At 44.5% G+C, this 21,127-nt stretch overlaps 1 protein-coding gene across 2 annotated transcripts in view; it reads right to left on the bottom strand.

The window, feature by feature from the left end:
- Oca2 (OCA2 melanosomal transmembrane protein) overlaps positions 1–21,127 on the bottom strand; it is a 208,881-nt gene that overhangs the window by 186,855 nt on the left and 899 nt on the right. Inside the window, exons 2-3 of one of the 2 annotated variants that reach the window (XM_041656427.1) lie at positions 6,203–6,298; positions 2,105–2,293 (exon numbers count right to left, since the gene is read on the bottom strand). In XM_041656427.1, coding sequence (XP_041512361.1) covers positions 2,105–2,293; positions 6,203–6,298 — 285 coding nt within the window. The remainder of the gene's footprint in view (positions 1–2,104; positions 2,294–6,202; positions 6,299–21,127) is intronic. The other variant, XM_041656435.1, reaches the window with a different exon arrangement.

Genomic DNA, 21,127 nt, shown 5'->3' with positions numbered 1-21,127 from the left:
CAGATGTCTAAACATGCCTCTAAAGTTGCTTTGGGTTGCAGGTAAGTCTTTTTGAGAAACCGATAAGGAAGCAGACACTCACAAAGACAGGTGAGATGAGCAAAACAAACTTAACAATCGAAATATTTTATTGTAGTCTCTGCCCAGGGGAGTTCCTTGTCTGGAAGTGTGTGTTGAGCAGGTGATATTAAGGAAGCATGCCCCTGAAATAATGGAAGGACAAGACAATCCAGAGAAGTTCTTCCATCTTGTATGCTTGTCATTTCAAACCAAACTAGAATCTGACCTCCTTGATGCAAACTCCCATGGGAAATTACCCAGTTCTGGTCTAGGAACCCAAGGTCAGGATATGTGAGCTAACTTACCTTTGCCCATTTGTGCAACCCCCCTGCAGCTAATAGCTTAGCTTGGCTTCTGTCGAACTGCTTGCTTACACAAAGCCCCTCCGCCACCATGAAGATGCAGAGCAAGATGCCAGGACCTCGTTTCTGCCTTCAAATCAAACCTCATGTTCTGGACACTCAGAGCCAAGCCTGGAACCCCCAATGCTTGCTTTGGTCCCGGCTGGCTAGAATAAAGACTTTCGGTTGGCTGTAAGGTGTGAGTGGCCATCTCTGGTGGACTACCTACAACCAAGCGCCATGCTGGAGAGGAACCTCCAATCAGAGGCATTAGTAAGATGAGTCTTGCTTGGCGACAGTGCTACTGTTGCCCCGATGAAGCCCTGTGTTTGATTTACTTGGGTCACTGCTTTGAAAGCTGCCTAGTGTCTTCCTGTCTTCCTTACTTGCTGCCAAGTAAGAAGCCATTCTTCCCTCATTTGTCTTCTGACTGCATTATCACCGATAAATGACCCCTATCTATTGAGTCACTGTGGTATAAAGAGCATTGAAGCAGGAATCACAGACGATCAAACCACTGAATGGAAAGTTACCTCACTCTGAGACAGCTGATGCCATGCCAACCTCTGAAACTATGAACAGTCAGATGCAGAGCGATGCTTAGAGTGACCCACGTAGCCAGATCTCCGAACACATACTTTTATGATTCGGATCATTCCAGAACAGATCCGTGAGCCAAGCATCTATTAGGCCTAAGAGGAGAGCTGAGAGCAGTCATGATAAAGAGGCTGCCAGTGGTTAGGGTGTTTAGGGGGACAAATGAGAAAGAGACAGGTCATGATCAAGATGAAAGGATTCCAGCCACTAGCCCTCTGCGTAACTGTTGCAAGTGTTGGGAGAATCGATAGGCTGGCTTGGTAATGACTTGGCAGGTGGGTTTCTATGAGCATAGAGCAAACACTGAGGCCTCCCACTGAGACGTCAGCCTTCCCGGTATCTTCAGAAAAGACTAATCCACACACACAGTGACACAGCACCAGTACTGGACACCTTGGTGGCACTTTCTCGCTCAGCTTGGGCATGCCCACATCATTTTTGTGTAAGCCCCTAGGGGGCAACAGAGTAGAGGGAGGTCGTGTCACAGGAGGTAACGACACAGCCGCACACAACCCTGCCATTGTCCCTCAGCCACTTCCAGTCTTAACGGGGACTACTGGCTTTAGCACTCAAGCTCTTGTCTTTCCTTGGAACGGGGCTTTCAAACACTTTGACCTAAGAAGAATTTTAAATAAATGTGTGTGTGAAGAAGGAAAGCCAACAAAAAAGCTAAAATATCTGGACACTCTTATGTGGGCAGCTCCAGAGGCCGGAAGGAACTCTTAGCCCTCCCACACACATTCCTTCATCCATGCCCACTGAATTCTGCCAGGCGGTAAATTCCAAAACACCACAGGGATCCCTAAACCAATGATCTGTCAAGAAGATGCCTGCTTAGGATGAATAGAAGATGCAGGTCACTTGGGTTTCTCATCAGGCTTCCTTGTGACTTGGCCGGTACCCTGCTGATTTTGCAGGGCTGAGCCATGTGTCTCCTGTGGCCTCGGAAAGGGTAGATAGTGTTGAAGCAGAAGTGTAACCTGAATAGGGAATCTGCCTCCTCCTCTAAACCTTACACTTCCTGATGGTGTAAGGCCTCAGGGCAAACAGAAAGCCACCTGCCGCCACCTATCCACTGCTGAAGCTGTATCTCCACATCCACCTACCCCAGTGTGGAGACCTGAACTCTGAGGTGGACGCTGCCCGCAAGACCCCCCTTCTCTGAGGAGGCCAACATAGACATATCCGCAACCTCTTTGCCCAATACGCATCTTTGTTCCCAGGCAGTGAGGCCATTTTCCCAAGAATCTTCAGTGGCTATGAACGCTGGGCGATGAGCAGGCATGAACTGTGACCTGGAAAGGGAGAAAAAAAAAAAGCTATGTATTTCCTGAAATATTAACACCCTTAAATACAAGATTTCTCCTCAGCTGTGAGGTACAAAATGTGATTAAATCAGTGCTGGTCTTGAAAAGAAATTGGTATCACCTAGGCCACAAATCTCTAAGCATGTCTATGGGAGAGGTTCTCAACTGGGTTAATTAAGCCGGGACAAGTCACCCAAATGTGGGCAGCCCCATTCAGTGGACTGAAATCCCCCACTAAATAAAAAGGAGACACTGGCGGCGCTCCAGCCTTCTTCTCTCTCTGCTTTTTGACCACAGGTGAATGTGACCAGCCGCCCCACGTTCCTGTCATCGTGACTTTGCCGCCATGATGAACAGTACTGTGAGGCAAAATGAACCCTGTTCCATCCTTAGGCTGCTTTGTCAAGCATCTTGTCCCAGCAATGAGACAGGACCACAGACATTGTGGCATTGTCTCATATATCTGGCAACATGTCTTTCTTGGCGTCACAGGGCTTTTGACTCAAGTTTTGTGGGGCTGTTCAGTCTTTAGAATGAATAGCAGGCCTGCAGGAGATTTAGTTGGTTTAGTTGATTTCTAGTGCAGCTGATCCTGGCTCAGGCCAGGCTCCTTCCACTATGGCCTTGTCTCAGAGTGTGTGCGAGTGGTCACTAGGACTCCACAAGTCCTGCAACAGGGCAATCTGTGTTCAGTTTTCCTCTTCCCATAGTGGACCGTAGGAAAATGGTCCATCTGCTTTCCCACACAGTAGCACTGGGCAGTGTCAAAGAGGACGAACAATGTCAGCATCAGCTAACAAAGGTTCGAGGCGGGATTATGTTTACAAGGGCAAATGGAAAGGAATTGCAGACTTTGACCTAAATTTTGTGGGAACACCTCATTTTCTTTATAGCTGAATGGTGTGGGAGGTCCTTCTGTCTATGTGTTGCTTTTATTGGTTAATGAATAAAGAAACCGGCTTGTAGAAGGTAGATGGAAGGCAGAGTCAGAGAGAAGCTATGTAGCCTCCAGAGATGGACGTAGGAACTTTACCCCGTAAGCCACAGTCACATGGCAATACACAGATTACTAGAAAGGGGTTAAATTTATATGTAAGAGTTAGCCAATAAGAAGCTAGAGCTAATGGTCCAAGCAGTGTTTTAAATAATACAGTTTCTGTGTGATTATTTTGGAACCAACAAGCGGCTCTCTCCCTCCAACAGCTGAATGCTCGGGAGCCTTCAGGGCGGATGTACTTGACCCTTAAAAGGTTGAACCAAAAGAGAGCCTTGATATTAATTGACAAAATGCTATTGTGATGACAATTTAATATTAACCATTGCAGAGATCCGGTGTCGCACCTTCATTTAGTTGGGCACTGGGATTCTCAATACATCATGGTTTTAAGACTTGTTCGCATAAAAAAAATAATAATAATAATAATCTCATTCTTAAGGAAAAACCTAGAGCTAGACACCAGGTTGGCTTAACCACAATGTAGTGGCCACGCTAAGTGACTTTGGAAATAGTTATCTTTCAGTTGATTTTATGACTGGGAAATGTCCATCCGTGAAGAATAGGATAATCTTCCTCTTCATTGTTGGGGAAAAAGCACAACTGTAGCTTCTTAATTAAAGAAACTGCTTTCTTTAAGGAAAAGAAGCCCATTGCTGTCTGTCCTGCATGAGGCAGTGCTGGGCATTGGTTCTTTCTGAGGAGTGGAAATGAGTTCTCCCCGTGTGCTCCAGAAACCCCAGCACAACCAGAAGGGCTGAAGCTGAACCATTGCGTGTGACGAGTGACTGCCATGTTAGAGCAGGTGTGGTGCATGCTCCAACCCTGTGCCATTGTCCCTGATGCTCTGAAATGGGTTCTTCCGTAAAATTACAGAACAGCTGAGGCTTTCGTGATAAACTATTAGTCAAATTGAAATTGTAACAGAGGCAATGTGGTTATTTAAAAAAAAAAAGTAGACAAAAAAGTTTCCCTACAGCCAAATAAAATCTTTAATTTTTAAGTTTTTATTTTATTTATACATTCTTGGAGCTTTCACACATGTATACAATGTATTTTTTTCTTGGTTTTTCAAGACAAGGTTTCTCTGTGAAATAATCCTGGCTATGTATACAATGTATTTTGACCATATCTACTGCCTACTTACCTTCCAAATTCTCAGAACTCTCCACAATCCCCCTTTTAACTTTATATCATCATTTTTTTCTTTATAGCCCACTGATTCCAATTATTGCTTCTCATGTGTTGATAGATGTAGATCTATCCACTGGAGCATGGCAACCCGTGAGAGGCCATGCCCTTTAAGAAAACTGACTCTTCCTCCCCCAGAAGCCACCAACTGTCAAAAGTTCTCAGCTAGAGTTGTAACTTCATGAGCCTCCCTCCTCCATGTGGAAACAGACTGGCTTGATCTTATGCAGATCTTCTGCAGGCAGTCAAAACTGTCGTGAGTCACTTCAATAGTACTGCACCATCCAGGAGACAGTATTTTGAAATGGTTCTCCACAGCCTCTGATTCCTTCCTCTTCTATAATGCTCCCTGAATGTTGGGAGGAGGGAGGCACAGAGATGTCCATTGGTGACTGAGCACTCCACAGCAACTTGTTCTAGGCTTTAACCGGTTTTTCTTGCTAGAGCGGTCATTATAGTAGTTTTCGGGGTTCACCAATGCATGAGATTGATTGACGTCTTTGCTCCTCTAGCAGTGTGTATCGAACTTTCCAGCACCATGAAAGCTAGCCAGTAGGGACAAAGCTTCCAGTCTTTACCGGACTGATTTCTCTGTGTTCTGTGGATGGTCACACAGTCAGGAATGTTTGGGCAGCACAAACTGGACTCAGTGGGTTGTTGATGTTGGGTTGTTTTTAATGAAGAAAAAAAAATGAGTAGGTAAGGAAGAGACTGTGGATCTGAGGAATTCTGGGAGAAAGGAGGAGAATGGGATCAAATTGCATTGTATGAAATCCTCATTTATTCTATAAAAGAAGCTTCTGATGTGAGGTGGAAACCACAGTAACCCACGGGTCGAAGGATAAGTACTTAGAAGGCAGTCTGTTTTTAGCCAAATGACTGGAGTAGGGCGTGTAGGACCACTCCAGTCACGGGGTCTTGGCCAGGCTTACAGTACCAGGTATGGTCCTCTCCTGTGGAGTAGGCCTTAAACTTAAACAGAAAGTTACTGTTATCCCAGGAAACTTGTCTCATTTGCACCAATGGGCATCTCTTACCGGGCTGGTCATTATTGGAGCTCACAGGGTTGATTGCCAGATAAGCCCACCACCTCTATCTTAATTTACTTCATGCAGAAGAAAAGAAAAAAATATCTCATAAGAAAAGTTGCCTTGAGTTTTGGCTTCAGTTTGCCCTGGCCTTCAGCATGAGCCCTGCCAACACCCAAGTCAAGCCTGTGTACCCCAGGAGCCGGACAAATGCTTGTGTGTTGGTTTTGTAGTGAACTGCGCATTTGAAAGGCGACAGCTCTTAATAGTTGAGCAAGTAATTCAAGAGAAATAACTAAAGCAATGTGTGGAATGTGTTGCTTTCGGCTGTTCTTAGGAAAGGAGTAAGAGAATTAAGTGATATTCCTACGGAGAAAGGTTAAGCCTACGGATCAAGGAGGTAGCCTGTCAGAATCGTGTGCACGCATGGGCGTGCACATGTGTGAGGTCATCATTCCAGGGTTATGCCCAAAGCCTCTTGAAAATTCACAAGCCACGGTGCGTGATCACAAACCACAAGTATCCGCCATAATGGACTCTCAAGGATCTGGCAGAGAGCCAACATGCCAAGTCAAAGTTCTTATCTCAGGAAGAATTCTCCATCATCCATGGGACAACCAATACGCAGGGCCACAGATATTTTCCAGAAAGTTAATCATTTCATAAACAGAACCAAGAACTCACCTTTTGTCCTGTGAGGAATTCCAGAGCAGAGGCGTGTCTTCCTTAAAACACAGGTCTTTGGAGCTGGAGCTGAACTGGGCCAAAGGTGAATGGGTCCTGGGAAAGACGAGGAAGGAATCAGAATCACCTAGGCGGAGTGATCCCTGCTGGAATGACGTGCTCAGTTCAGAGACAAATGAGATCTGTTGGGCCACAGTTTTCTCTGAGCAGTGGAATCACGGAACTTAGGGACAGCTACAGAGGACTCTCCTCTCTGCCTTTATGCAGATCCAAAGGAGACAGGAGCTCTCACACGAGAGACCGTCTGCCAGGGGACCGATCCTCTGGGGCTCCTTTTAGCGGTTTCCATCATTTGAAAATGTTAGCGTCCAGTGGGTCTCTTTTTTAGGTAGAAAAGTCTGTCTCCTGAGATCAGGATATAGTCACTCGGGAAATGTCCTAGTGGCTGCCATCAGAATGGCTCCCAGGGAACATGGCATATCAGCCGCCATTAAAACAAAGCCCAAGGTGGCCCTGGCTAGGATGCCCCTTTGCTATGTCGGACTGTCCAGTGGAAGAAGGGCCACGTGCACACATGAAGTAAAAGGTGTTTTCATGAGAGATTAAAGAATCTGTTTTCTCACCTAATCACCTTACACTCTGCTGCGCTCCTTCTCCTCTGGAGCCAGCATCATGCAGAGGTGTGGTGGCCTGCAGTGGGATTCCTCTCGGGATTCCCCTCTGTATGCTGTGAATGTGTTTTATTACCATCGATGAATAAAGAAGCTGCTTTGGCCTATGGCAGGGCAGAGATTAGCAAGGTGGGGAATCCAGGCAGAGATAGAGGAGGAAAGGAGGCAAAGTCAGGCAGACGCCATGTAGCTGCGGAAGGAGAAAGACGCCGGAACCTTGCCCGTAAACCAGAGCCTCGTGGCAATACACAGATTAATAGAAATGGGTTGATTTAAGATAAAAGAGCTAGATGGGAATACGCCTAAGCTGTTGGCCAGTGTTGTAATTAATATAATTTCTGTGTGATTAGTTGGGTCTGGGTAGCCAGGAATTGAAGACACAGTCTCCATTTACAGTGGTCACCATGAAACAGTCACCTAGAGGAACAACAGTAACAAAAACAAACACATGACACCAAAGAAGACATTTAAGAAAAATAAGTCTATTTGCCCTTTGTCATGTAGGCATTTAGTTGAGCCGTGGACAGTGCGACTCTTGTCTTGCGGAGAACTGAAAACCATGCTCTTCTCCTGTGTCTAACAGCACCTACCGTATCACAAGGACACAGTCTGCCTAGAACACGTGTGTGTCTTCTGTGCTCACCCCGCACCATTTCCTGTGGAGAACAGACGTGCCCAAGAACCCTGCTCACAGGCACCGTTACAGACAAGGGAGCGTCAGGATAGAAGCATTAGGGAGATTTCTTGGGAGCTCTTGGTATGGGAGCTGGCAAGACGGCTCGGTTGGTTAAGCACAATGACCTCTCTTTCAGAAGACCCAGATTCTATTCCCAACACCGACATGGCAGCTCATAACCATCTGTAACTCCAGTCTTAGGAGACCCAAATACCCTCTTCTGACCTTTGAGGGCACCAGGCACACACATGGTGCACAGACATAATCAGACAAGACACCTGTATACATATAAATGAATGGCTGGTCTAAAGGAAAGGAAAGTAGAAGAAGATTGCCTGAGACATTAAATAATTAGCAAGCTTCAGCAAGTCAAACTTACTAGAGAAGTTCTATGAGTCTGTTGACTGAGGCTTCTGTCCCGCCCGGTCCTGCAGCCATTCAGCCCCAAAGAAATCACACAGAGGTCTACATTAGTTATAAACTGGTTGGCCTATTAGCTCAGGCTTCTTATAACTCTTATAACTTATATTAGCCCATAATTCGTGTCTGTGTTAGCCATGTGGCTTGGTATCTTTCATCAGCAATGACTGCAGGCTGACCTTTCTTCTTCCCAGAATTCTCCTGTTCCCGTCGCCCCACCTCTATTTCCTGCATGGTCGCCCTGCCTATACTTCCCGCCTGGCTACCAGCCAATGAGCATTTTATTAAAAATAATACAAGGGACAGGGTACGGACCATTGTCCCACAGCATGAGTTGACTCTCCCATCTCCCATAACTGATTCCGAGGTCTCTGAGTACATTTATGGGCATGTCCCCTTGTGTTTCCTTCTGCTGCCCGAGTGTTTACATAATATTTCTGGAAAAGCCGAACCTTGCAAGGACCTTGTTCAAATAATCTACTCTGTGCCTGTAGTTATCAATCATGTGAAAAGAAACACACACATATATACATACATACACATAAACTCTCACACATATTCACACACATATACACATTCACATAAGCATGCATATACACATGCACACACACACATACACAGATACTTGCACACATATACATGTAGACATAGACATACATCTATACACAAAGACGCTCACACACATACACAGACACTCACACACATACACAGACAGTCGCACATATATACACACAGACATAGACGTGTATACACACACATGCACACACACATACACAGACACTCGCACACATATGCACGCAGACATGGACATACATATATACACACACATGTATGCGCACAGGCTTTTGTTTTTGTCACAGTGAATAAGGAGATATAAATGAAAAGTACATGTGCCTATACTTATTTTGAGTAATTTGGAGACTGTAAAAGGTGATAACAAATTAAACCATTGTACCTAATTTTAGGATTCAGCAATCCTTACTGTTAATAGTTTAAAAACTTCCTTTTACTCTTTTTTTTTAAAGAGAGGGTGGCCTAGATGTATAAGCTTGCAGTATTACTGCCTTTACCGAGTCTTTTTTAAATAATATTTTTATTTCATCTTTGAAATTGTATGCCTGTGTGCAGTGTATCAGTCCACCACTGCCTCCCTCCACCTTCCTCTAGAGATTTCTCCTCCCTCTCCTTCCTATCTCCATGACCTGCCTGTGTTTCTGTTATTAATAGCCCCCTGCATCCAGTGACTTCTACCTCTCTTCATGCCTGTCCCCAACTGCCAGCTCCTATGCCCAGGAGTGAGTGCTTCCAGGTCCCTCTGCCGCCCATGCTGCAGTTCTTTTTTAAAAATAATATTTATTTATTTACTATGTATACAATATTCTTTCTGTGCGTATGCCTGCAGGCCAGAAGAGGGCACCAGACCTCATTACAGATGGTTGTGAGCCACCATGTGGTTGCTGGGAATTGAACTCAGGACCTTTGGAAGAGCAGGCAGTGCTCTTAACCGCTGAGCCACCTCTCCAGCCCCCATGCTGCAGTTCTTACTGACTTGATATTGTGCCGGCCTTGTGCAGGTGACCACAGCCCCTGGGTCGATCTGTGCTACAACCATGTCACATCCAGAAGTCAGCTTTCCACTGCCCTTCTCCCCATCCATCCTGCTCGTGTGCTCACACCACCTGGTCTTCCGCAAATGCTCCCTGAGCCACAGATGGGAGGAAGTTAGCATAAAGAGCTCACCCACAGCTAAGCACTCGCAGCTACCTAGACTTGGTACCTCAACCAGTTATATTCTCCGCCTAAACCACCGCCCACTGTAAGAAAAAGCTTCTCTGACCAGAGTTGAGAGCTCACAGATCCAAGGATGTGAGCATAAATATTTAGAAGGCTGTTTGCAGTGGGACCAGTCATCATAGCCACAATGGGTACTCTGCCCATCCAGGGCCCATCATCTCCCCAGTCATGGACTTTTGAGCAGGTCTATGGTATGTAGACTCTCCTGTGACACAGGCCTCAAATCCATCTGGAAAGCAGCTGGTTACTCCCATAATAGTCGGGCCACTATTGCAAACAGTAGGCACAGTCTTCAAAGAAGGTCAGTATTGTTGCATGCAAGATATAATGTCAGTTGGGGCGGTAGATATCTTTTCTCCCCCAGCAATTCTGCATAGCTCCTTCGGTCACTATGTAAGCCAGCAACCAGGAAAATGTTGGCGGACATTTCTTTCCCACCTGCCAGTTCCCAAATAATCTACATGGAGACACAATATTAATTATAAACACTCAGCCAGTAGCTCAGGCTTGTTACTAGCTAACTCTTACATTTAAATAAACTCATATTTCTTAGCTATGCTTTGTCACATGACTTGGTATCTTTTCTCAGTACAGCATGCCCATCTTGCTTCTCTCTGCATCTGCTGGAGACTCCTTTGACTCTGACCTTCTTCCCAGGATTCATTCTCTGTGTCAGGCTGTGTCCCCCAATCTCTTCCTGCCCAGCTATCATCTAATCAGCTTTTTATTAACAATGTGAATAATACATATTTACAGTGTACAAAGAATGTTCCCTAGCAGAAAAAAAAATGGTTTCCTGGTCAGTCAAGGTTGATTTCTGTATAGCCTGCATTCAGAGTGCATGGTGTCTTCAGTAATATGGTCTTATCAACTAGTTTTGGTGGACAACCCAGAACAATGTCAGCAGCCTGTGTTATTTTGTGTCCCTCCAAGAACCTCCCTCAACAATAACATAAAGGGAGATATCCTGTGACTGGCACTGAGATTTTAATTTAATAATCCATGTCTTCTGAGAGCAGCATTGCTACCCTACCCATGCAGAGTTGTGGTGGAATATTACTGTAACGATGTAAAGATGTGTTACATTTGTTTATGTTGCCTTGGTTCAATGATGTAAAGACGTGTTGATTTACCTGCCTAAGGCACTTGATTGGTCTAATAAAAAGCTGAATGGTCAATAGTTAGGCAATAAAGGGGTAGGCGGGTCTGACAGGTAGAGAGAATAAATAGTAGGAACAATTTATGCTTGAGACAATGAGGGAGCTGCCTGGGACCAGTCAGCCACCAGTCAGCCAGACATGGAGGAAGCATTGAAAGCAAGGCATGCATAATGAAAAGAAGGTAGCCGATTGTGGTGGCGCACGCCAGTAGGATTTGCTGAAGGAGGCAGGCAGGGGCAGGAGGATCACGAGTTCGAGGCCAGCCTGGGCTACACATTTTGCCGGGCGATGGTGGCTCACGCCTTTAATCCCAGCACTCGGGAGGCAGAGGCAGGCAGATCTCTGTGAGTTCAAGACCAGTCTGGTCTACAAGAGCTAGTTCCAGGACAGGCTCCAAAGCCACAGAGAAACCCTGTCTTGAAAAACCAAAAAAAAAAAAAAAAGAAAGAAAAAGAAAAGAAAGAAAAGAAAAGAAGGTAAAGAGTCCCAAGGCAAAACGTAGATGAAGAGAAACAGGTTAGATGAAGTTATAAGAACTAGACAAGCAGAAGAAAAGGCCAAGCATTCGTAACTAATATATTAAGTCTCTGTGACTTTATTTGTGAGCTCATTGATGCCCAAAAGAAGGCCTGCTACACAGGGTACTTCTGTTTAGACTAAAATGGTATGTAATATATATAATATATATATAATCTTTATTAATTTATAAACTAGTAGATTTCCATTAGACTCTTCATACATCCCCACTTTAAGTTATCCCACCCACTACCCTCTTCCATTCCCCATCTCTCTGTCCCCATGCCCACTTAAACCTTTACAAGGAATGTTCTTCTCTCCTTAGGAATGTAAGCTCTTCAAAAGCAACCATGCACACCAGGAAACTGAAAATGCCGTACATACGATCAAGCAAATTCACACTTACTAAGGCCCCTGTCTCAAGCTGACCTTCAAAGCCAAGCACACCCAGCTAATCAGCAGAGGAGTGCCTCGGAAAGTCTGTCTGCAAAACATGCCTGGAGATGTGGCCCGGTTGGCAAAGTTCATGCCTTGCATACATGAAAATTTGGGTTCAAGCCCACCCACCCCCCAGTCCTGTATAAACCAAGTGTGGTGGGATTCTGTTATCCTAACATTGGGGAGTAGAGACAGGGAGAATCACAAGATCCAGGTCATCCAAGTCTACACAGCAAATTCAAAGCCAGCCAAGTACCATGAGACTCTACCTTCTAAGAAATGCATAAAAAGCTAAAGGTGTCAAGTGAAATTTAAAAAATGAATAAAATTAGAATATCAACACAAAGACTAGAATTGTCCAATATAACCGAACAAAAATTTGGAGCTGAAAAATATAATAAATGGCATCTGAGTGTGTATGACTTGTGTGTGCATGCACATGCTCATGTATGCACTTCCATGCTCTCCCATGTAAGAGGCTGATGGTGTTGAAATATCTTTCTTAGTTTCTTCTTCACCTTATTTTTTTTCAGATGAGAAGAAATAATAAAAAGAGCTTTTTAGGTTGAAATGACACATACCAGGTCAAAGATTTGAGGTTTACTTCAATAATGCATTAAGGTGAGGACCCAGGGTATAAAAAATTCACCAAAGTTCATCAATATGTCATCAAGGAATGAAAAGAGACTTCCTCTTGGAGTCATTAAGACCGAGAGTGAACCTAAATTTGAAATCCTCACTTCTCTCCCTGTATCTTCCCTAGTCTGTGATTGATGGTCCATCTCTGCTGCCTGGATCTTCTGTAGTCTGTGGTTGGTGTCCGTCTGTGTCACCTGTCCCTGACAGAGGGCTTCGCTCTGTAGTCTGTGGTTGGTGTCCATCTGTGTCACCTGTCCCTGACAGAGGGCTTCGCTCTGTAGTCTGTGGTTGGTGTCCGTCTGTGTCACCTGTCCCTGACAGAGGGCTTCGCTCTGTAGTCTGTGGTTGGTGTCCCTCTGTGTCATCTGTCCCTGACAGAGGACTTTGTTCTATATTTACTGAACAGTACAGAAAACATAGTGGGGGAAGGAGTGAGGAATATTTTTCTACAGAAATCTTCAACAGAGTTAACAAGGGAAGAATATACCTTTTTGACCCCAAATGACCCAGAATAGCATGCAAAACAGCAAACGGATGTAAAAAATATAAAGCCGTATCCACATTTGCTTCCAACATTCACGGAATATCTCTTATTTAAGGTTGCTTCCAACGTGTTGGCGATTTTCAGCAAATGGTTACAACTCAAACACGTTCTCCAGTTAGGGGTACAGGCGAGTACATCATTTAAGGTTGAAGCTACGCAGTTAGCTCAGGTTGTAAATGTATATATATGGGGGGATCTAAGGCATAGTGAGATTGGTTACACCGTTGTCTCCAAGGCAGTTCAAACAGGCCGAGTACACAGTATGATGGCAGATTGAACACAGTATCTCAAATGATGCAGGCATGTTATTAATGTGACTGTGCGGTCTGGCAAAAGTTCTCCAAAGGCAAAGGTGTGTCCTGAAAGAGGCATGACCACAGACCTCTGCTCGAGTGTGCCTGCCTGCAAGTAAACGTAACAGCTAGTATTGTTAGAACTTTGGTGCTTTACCAAGTGAACTGCCTCGAACCAGCAGGATGATTGCTGAAGTCTGAGATTCAATGAGAAGGTTAAAGTCAATTGAGGATGAGGGATCAGGGGCTGGCTTTCCCAGTTGAACAAGAACTACATATATTTATCCCAAAACTAAATGTGCATTGCTATTCTTGCTAGTTTTGCTGCTGAAGTGCATGGTTGCTCAATAAATGCTAAAAATACACATGCAGATACACGCACACAACACACACATGTGAGCACATACACCACACACATGCACACTACACACATGCACACCACACACAAACACACACATGCGAGAACATACACCACACACACGCATGCGCAAACACAATCCACCCATACACACACCCCACACATCATACAGTCCACACATGAACACACACACCACCACACACATCCATACACATACACACCACACACACATACACACACACCATACATACGTCACCACACACACTACACACACGCATATCTGCTCATGCACACACACACATCACACACATGTGTGCACACATGCATAGCCCACATATGCACACCAAACACACACACACACACACACACACACACACACACACACACCGTGCCGGCAATCTCTCTCTGGGCCCTCATACAGGCAGTCAGAGAGAACCTTACAATCTATGACTTAAGTGATTTCCCAGACATAAAAGGCCTGATCCTTCCTTTTCAAAGCCAATGAGTGAAGTGGGAATAGTGATGTCGGGAGGGTTGCTGCCGTGTAATAAGGGGGTCCTCACAGTGGGAATAGTGATGTGGGGAGGGTTGCTGCCGTGTAATAAGGGGGTCCTCACAGTGGGAATAGTGATGTCGGGAGGGTTGCTGCCGTGTAATAAGGGGGTCCTCACAGTGGGAATAGTGATGTGGGGAGGGTTGCTGCCGTGTAATAAGGGGGTCCTCACAGTAGTGATGTGGGGAGGGTTGCTGCCGTGTAATAAGGGGGTCCTCACAGTAGTGATGTGGGGAGGGTTGCTGCCATGTAATAAGGGGGTCCTCACAGTAGTGATGTGGGGAGGGTTGCTGCCGTGTAATAAGGGGGTCCTCACAGTAGTGATGTGGGGAGGGTTGCTGCCGTGTAATAAGGGGGTCCTCACAATAGTGATGTGGGGAGGGTTGCTGTCGTGTATAAGAGGGTCCTCACAGTAGTGATGTGGGGAGGGTTGCTGCCATGTATAAGGGGGTCCTCACAGTAGTGATGTGGGGAGGGTTGCTGTCGTGTATAAGAGGGTCCTCACAGTAGTGATGTGGGGAGGGTTGCTGTCGTGTATAAGAGGGTCCTCACAGTAGTGATGTGGGGAGGGTTGCTGCCATATATAAGGGGGTCCTCACAGTAGTGATGTGGGGAGGGTTGCTGTCGTGTATAAGGGGGTCCTCACAGTAGTGATGTGGGGAGGGTTGCTGCCGTGTAATAAGGGGGTCCTCACAGTAGTGATGTGGGGAGGGTTGCTGTCATGTATAAGAGGGTCCTCACAGTAGTGATGTGGGGAGGGTTGCTGCCATGTATAAGGGGATCCTCACATCTCAGCAGAGTGAGCAATGAACACATTATTCAAACAATTGTTTTCCTTCAAAGAAGAGAAGTCATTCAGTTCAATTAGCCAGAAAGCCCAGAAAATTGATCATTAATAGTGTGTGAACTTGAGGTAATTAATTAAGAGACAAGTATTTTCATTGCACAGAAAATAGAAGCATGTCCCTGACACACACACACACACACCCACACACACACACACACACACACTGATGAATTACATGCTTTCAAGGAAAGTTAATGAGAGAAGACCCGGCCTGTGAAATACATCCCAGCCTTGCTAACAGGCTCCCTCTGTTCACAGAGGCATGAAGGAGCGCTGAGTGCCCCCTTGGGATCCTCGGCATTGCAAGCAGGGCTAAGATGACCCAAGGCACATTGGCTCACGGTGTAGCTGGAGTTGCTATGTCTTGCCATAGCAGACAGCCCTCAGGAATACCACATTCTTGTATCAGGAATATGTGGAGCGCTTGCTCAGCAGTGATGTCTCACTTAGAAAGAGGAACGCATTTAAAAAAAAAAAAACATTATCCTAATCATTACTAAGTTAAAAATCAATAAAGCATTCAAGGACATCTATGGTAAAGAATGAGAACAGATACCAAAGTATGTCCAGAGCAGACAGCAGATTTGGCCCATCCCCTTACCCCCAGTTTCTGGCAGATGCTGCCAGTGGCATCCTTCCTACAGTAAGACCTCCATCATATCACTGGTTCTGTGTCTGTGCAGTAGACAACCACCTCCAGTGTCTGCATCAACACTAAACGTGCACAGAGTTCCTTGTCGTTGCTCCCTAACCAATGTGGTATAACAACTCTTTATGTAGTTTTCATGTTGCATTAGGTGCCGGAAGTCATCTACCTACAGGTGATGAGAGCCCGCAGGAGAATGCAGATCATACAGGGGATGGAAGCCCACAGGAGAATCAGGTCCTATAGGTGATGAGAGCCTGCAGGAGAATGCAGGTCCTTCAAGGGGATGGAAGCCTGCTGCAGGAGAATGTAGATCCTACAGGGGATGGAAGCCTGCTGCAGGAGAATGCAAATCCTACAGGGGATGGAAGCCTGCTGCAGGAGAATGCAAATCCTACAGGGGATGAGAGCCTGCTGCAGGAGAATGTAGATCCTACAGGGGATGGAAGCCTGCTGCAGGAGAATGCAGATCCTACAGGGGATGGAAGCCTGCTGCAGGAGAATGCAAATCCTACAGGGGATGAGAGCCTGCTGCAGGAGAATGCAGGTCCTACAGGGGATGAAGGCCTGCAGGAGAATGCAGGTCCTACACAGATACCATGCCATTTCACGTGAGGAACTGGAGGGTCCTTAGGGAATGCAGGAACCATTCCATACAAACACCAAGGGATGACCGTATTTCCTGGACACTTCTTGAGAACATGCTAGCCTATCAGGATAGAACAGGCCTTTGCCCTGGTGGGCTGGTCAAGGCCCAGCGCTTGCCTCATCTGGTGTCTCAGTCTGGGAAATGACCACAGAGTCAGTTTGAGTGATTCAGGCCTTGGATCCAGGTAAAGTTTCAAGAATTTTTCTGTCTGGTTTTTTGTTGTTGTTGTTTTGTTTTGTTTTTTGCTTTTTTAAGTCGTTACCAGGAGACGGCATGAGGATGGCTGTGGTTCCCTCCTGTGTGAGGTCACTTTCTGCTTGACTATTCTGAAGGCCTGTGACTAAGTGCACAGCATCAACAATTACAGTTTTGATGAACTTACCGCCCCACAAGAACAATGTGGCCTCTTCCTCGCAGACAACGTCTTCCTCTACAGTCAACTCTTGATTCAGAAAACAGACCCTTCTAACGCAATTGCTTTTTTATTGATTTTATTGATCTCTACATTTTTCTATGCTCCCCTCCCTGCCTCTCTCCTCCCCTTCTACTCTCTCATGATCCCCATGCTCCCAGTTTACTTAGAAGGTCTTATCTCGTCTTTTTCTACTTCCCATGTATAATAGACCCATATATGTCTCTCTTAGGGTCCTCATTGTTGTCTAGGTTATTTGTGATTGTGAATTGTACGCTGGTTTTCTTTGCTTTATGTCTAAAAGCCACTTATGAGTGAGCACATATGATAATTGTCTTTCTGGGTCTGAGTTACCTCACTCAATGTGATGTTTTCTAGATCCATCCAGTTGCTCACAAATTTCAAGATGTCATCATTTTTCCCATTGTGTAGTACTCCATTGTGTAAATGTACCACATCTTCATTATCCATTCTTCAGTCGAAGGGCATTTAGGTTGTTTCCAGGTTCTGGCAGTGACACATAAAGCTGCTATGAACATAATTGAGCACATGTCCTTGTTGGTACGATTGAGCATCCTTTGGATAGATACCCAAAAGTGGTATTGCTGGGTCTTGAGGAAGGTTGTTTCCTAATTTTCTGAGAAATCACCACACTGACATCCACAGAGGTTGTACCATCTTGCATCTCACCAGCAATGCAGGAGTGTTCCCTTTTCCCCACAACCTCTCCAGCATAAGTTGTCATCCGTGTTTTTGATCTTGGCCATTCTGAAACGTGTAAGATGGAATCTCAGAGTTGTTTTGATTTGCATTTCTCTGATGGCTAAAAATGTTGAGCATTTCCTTAAGTGCCTTTCAACCATTTTAGATTCCTCTGTTGAGAGTTCTCTGTTTATGTCTGTACCCCATTTTTTTATTGGGTTATTTGTTCTTTTGATGACGAATTTCTTGAGTTCTTTGTATATTTTGGAGACCAGACCTCTGTCTGATCTGGGTTTGGTGAAGATCTTTTCCCATTCTATAGGCTGCCATTTTGTCTTGCTGACCACGTCCTTTGCTTTACAGAAGCTTCTCAGTTACAGGAAGTCCCATTTATTAACTGTTTCTCTCAGTGTCTGTGCTACAGGGGTTAAACTTAGGAAGTGGTCACCTTTGCCAATGTGTTCAAGTGTACTTCCCACTTTCTCTTCTATGAGGTTTAGTGTGATTGGTTTTATGTTGAGGTCTTTGATCCATTTGGACTTGAGTTTTGTGCATGGTGATAGATATGGATCTATTTTCAATCTTCTATATGTTGATATCCAGTTATGCCAGCACCATTTGTTGAACATGCTTTCTTTTTTTCCATTTTGTGTTTTTAGCTTCTTTGCCAAAAATCAGGTGTTTGTAGGTGTGTGGACTGATATTCAGGTCTTTGATCCAATCCCCATTGGTCCTCCTGTCTGTTTTTATGCCAATACCAGGCTGTTTTCATTACTGCAGCTCTATAGTAGAGTTTGAAATTCGGGGTTGTGATGCCTCTAGAAGTTCTTTTGTTGTACAGGATTGTTTCAGCTATCCTGGGGTTTTTTGTTTTTCCATATGAAGTTGAGTATTGTTCTCCAGAGGTCTGTGAATAATTTTGCTAGGATTTTGATGGGCATTGCATGGAATCTGTAGATTGCTTTTGGTAAGATTGCCATTTTTACTATGTTAATTCTACCTACCCAAAGGCATGGAAGATCTCTCCATTTTCTGGTGTCTTCTTCAATTTCTTTCTTCAAAGTTTTTAAGTTCTTGTCATTCAGGTCTTTTACTTGTTTGGTTAGCATTACCCCCAAGTTATTTTATGTTATTTGTGGCTATTATAAAGGGTGATATTTCTCTGATTTCTTTCTCGGCCTATTTATTACCTGTATAAAAAATGTCTACTGATTTTTTTCAAGTTAGTCTTGTATCCTGCTACATTACTGAAAGTGTTTATGAGTTGTAGAAATTCCTTGGTAGAATTTTCGGGGTCACTTATATAAACTATCATATTATCAGCAAATAGTGAGAGTTTTACTTTTTTTCTGATTTGTATCCCATTGATCTCCTTTTGTTGTGTTATTACTCTAGCTAGAACCTCAAGTACTATATTGAAAAGATATGGAAAGAGTGGACAACCTTGTCTTGTTCCTGATTTCAGTGGGATCGCTGGGAGTTTCTCTCCATTTACTTGGATGTTGGCTGTTGGCTTGCTGTATATTGCCTTTATTATGTTCAGGTATGTTCCTTGTATCCCTGCTATCTCCAAGACCTTTATCATGAAGGAATGTTGTTCTTTGTCAAAGGCTTTTTCAACATCTAATAAGATGATCATGTGGGGTGTTTTTCATTTGTTTATATGGTGGGTTACACTGACAGATAATCATATGTTGAACCATCTCTGCATCTCTGGGATGAAGCCTTCTTGGCCATGGTGAATGATTTTTCTGATGTGTTCTAAGATTTGGTTTTCCAGTATTTTATTGAGTATTTTTACATCAATGTTCATGAGTGAGATTGGTCTGTAATTCTCTTTCTTTGTAATGTCTTTGTGTGGTTTGGGTATCAGGGTAATTATAGCCTCATAAAAAGAGTTTGGCAATGTTCCCTCTGTTTCTATTGTGCGGAACAATTTGAGGTGCATTGATAGTAGTTCTTCTTTGGAAAATCTTGTAGAATTCTGTACTAAAACCATCAGGTCCTTGGCTTTTTTTGTTGGGAGACTCTTGATGACTATTTCTATGTCCTTAGAGGTTATAGGTCTATTTAATTTGTTTAACTAGTCTTGATTTGATTTTGTCAAGTGATATTTATCCAGAAAATTATCCATTTCCTTTCAGTTGTTCAATTTAATCCTGCACTTGGGAGGCAGGACCAGGCAGATCTCAGTGAGTTCGAGACCAGCCTGGTCTGGTCTACAGAGTGAGTTCCAGGGCAGCTAGGGCTACATGGAAGCTCACAACTGTCTGTAACTCCAGGATCCAACACCCTCACACTGACATACATACAAGGCAAAACGCCAATAAAAAATTGAAATAAAATAAATAAGAGTGTGTGAAGTTAAGAAGCTTCTCCACAGCGAAGAGAATAGTCACTAAAGTAAAGAAACAGAAGAGGAGAAACAGTTTTGCCAACCGCCCATCATGCAGGGGATTAGTGCCCAAAATACATGAAGAACTGCAAAAATTAAACACCAAAAACCCTATAAGCCATCCAGTCAATGAACAGCTAATGAACAAATGAATACTTGAAAAAGAACTCAGCGTATTCGGCCATCAGAGAGGTCCAAAATAAGACGTTGTGAGACTCCATCTCATTCTCCTCAGAACGGCCACCATCAACAGAGCAAATGACAACAGTTCTGGCAAGGATGTGCAAGTGCGGACTTGAATAACCACTCTCGTTCCTCGTGGTTATGTTTAATTGTTGTGAAACGCGCACTGTGAAATTTATCCTCTTAGCCACATTAAGTATGTCTTTCAGAGATGCTAAGTACTTTAATCATGTCCAGAACTCATGTGACCACACTGAAATTCTGCCCCACTAAGAGAATCCACATCACACCGTCCCCCAGCCTGGAAACCACCATGGTGCTTTCCGTCTTTCTAAATATGTTTTCCAGAGTATCCTACGTAAAAGGAATCACACAGGCCCTGTCTTCGTGTGACTAGCTTGTTCCACTTAGGCAATGCCCTCAAGGCTTGCCCATGTTACCATAAGCATCAGAATTCCCGTCCTGTTAGAGGCTAAGTGGGTTGTAGGCATAGACCCCAATTCACTTATACATGCGTATGCTTTCTTGATGCTGTTGTGAACATGAATATGAAAATATTTCTTCGGTATGCTGTGTCTGGGGCCAGAGAGATGGCTCAGCAGTTAAAAGTACTTCCTGCTTTCACAGAAGGCCTAAGTTCCGCTCCCAGCACCCACCCAGAGTGGCTCAAAGCTGCCTGTAACTCCAACACCAGAGGATCCAATATGCGTCTAGTGACCCCACGCATATTCAGGCAAGCACTCAAACATACAATACGTGAATCCTTCCAGAGATGCTCTGTGTCTTCGTCCATCTGTGCTATCATAACAAAATACCTTTTGTATTTGGACTAATTTTGTAATGGGCTAATTTTGCTTTTACAGTCTCAGAGCTGAGAAACTCTTCTTTCTACATTCTCACAAGGAGAAGACAGAAGGCGGAGTAAGGCCTCACCAGCTTGTCCTCTTGTAAGATCGTTACGCTGTTCATGAGGACTCCGGCTCAGAGCCTGGCCACTTTCTGATACTACCACACTCAGGAGGTGACATA

The sequence above is a fragment of the Microtus oregoni genome, unplaced genomic scaffold (genome assembly GCF_018167655.1).
Source record: "Microtus oregoni isolate MIOR12 unplaced genomic scaffold, Mior012 000000F_ref0000247, whole genome shotgun sequence".
In the NCBI taxonomy this organism is placed as follows: Eukaryota; Metazoa; Chordata; class Mammalia; order Rodentia; family Cricetidae; genus Microtus; species Microtus oregoni.
The sequence above is the reverse complement of the archived record's forward strand: the minus strand, read 5'-3'. Positions and strand labels throughout refer to the sequence as shown.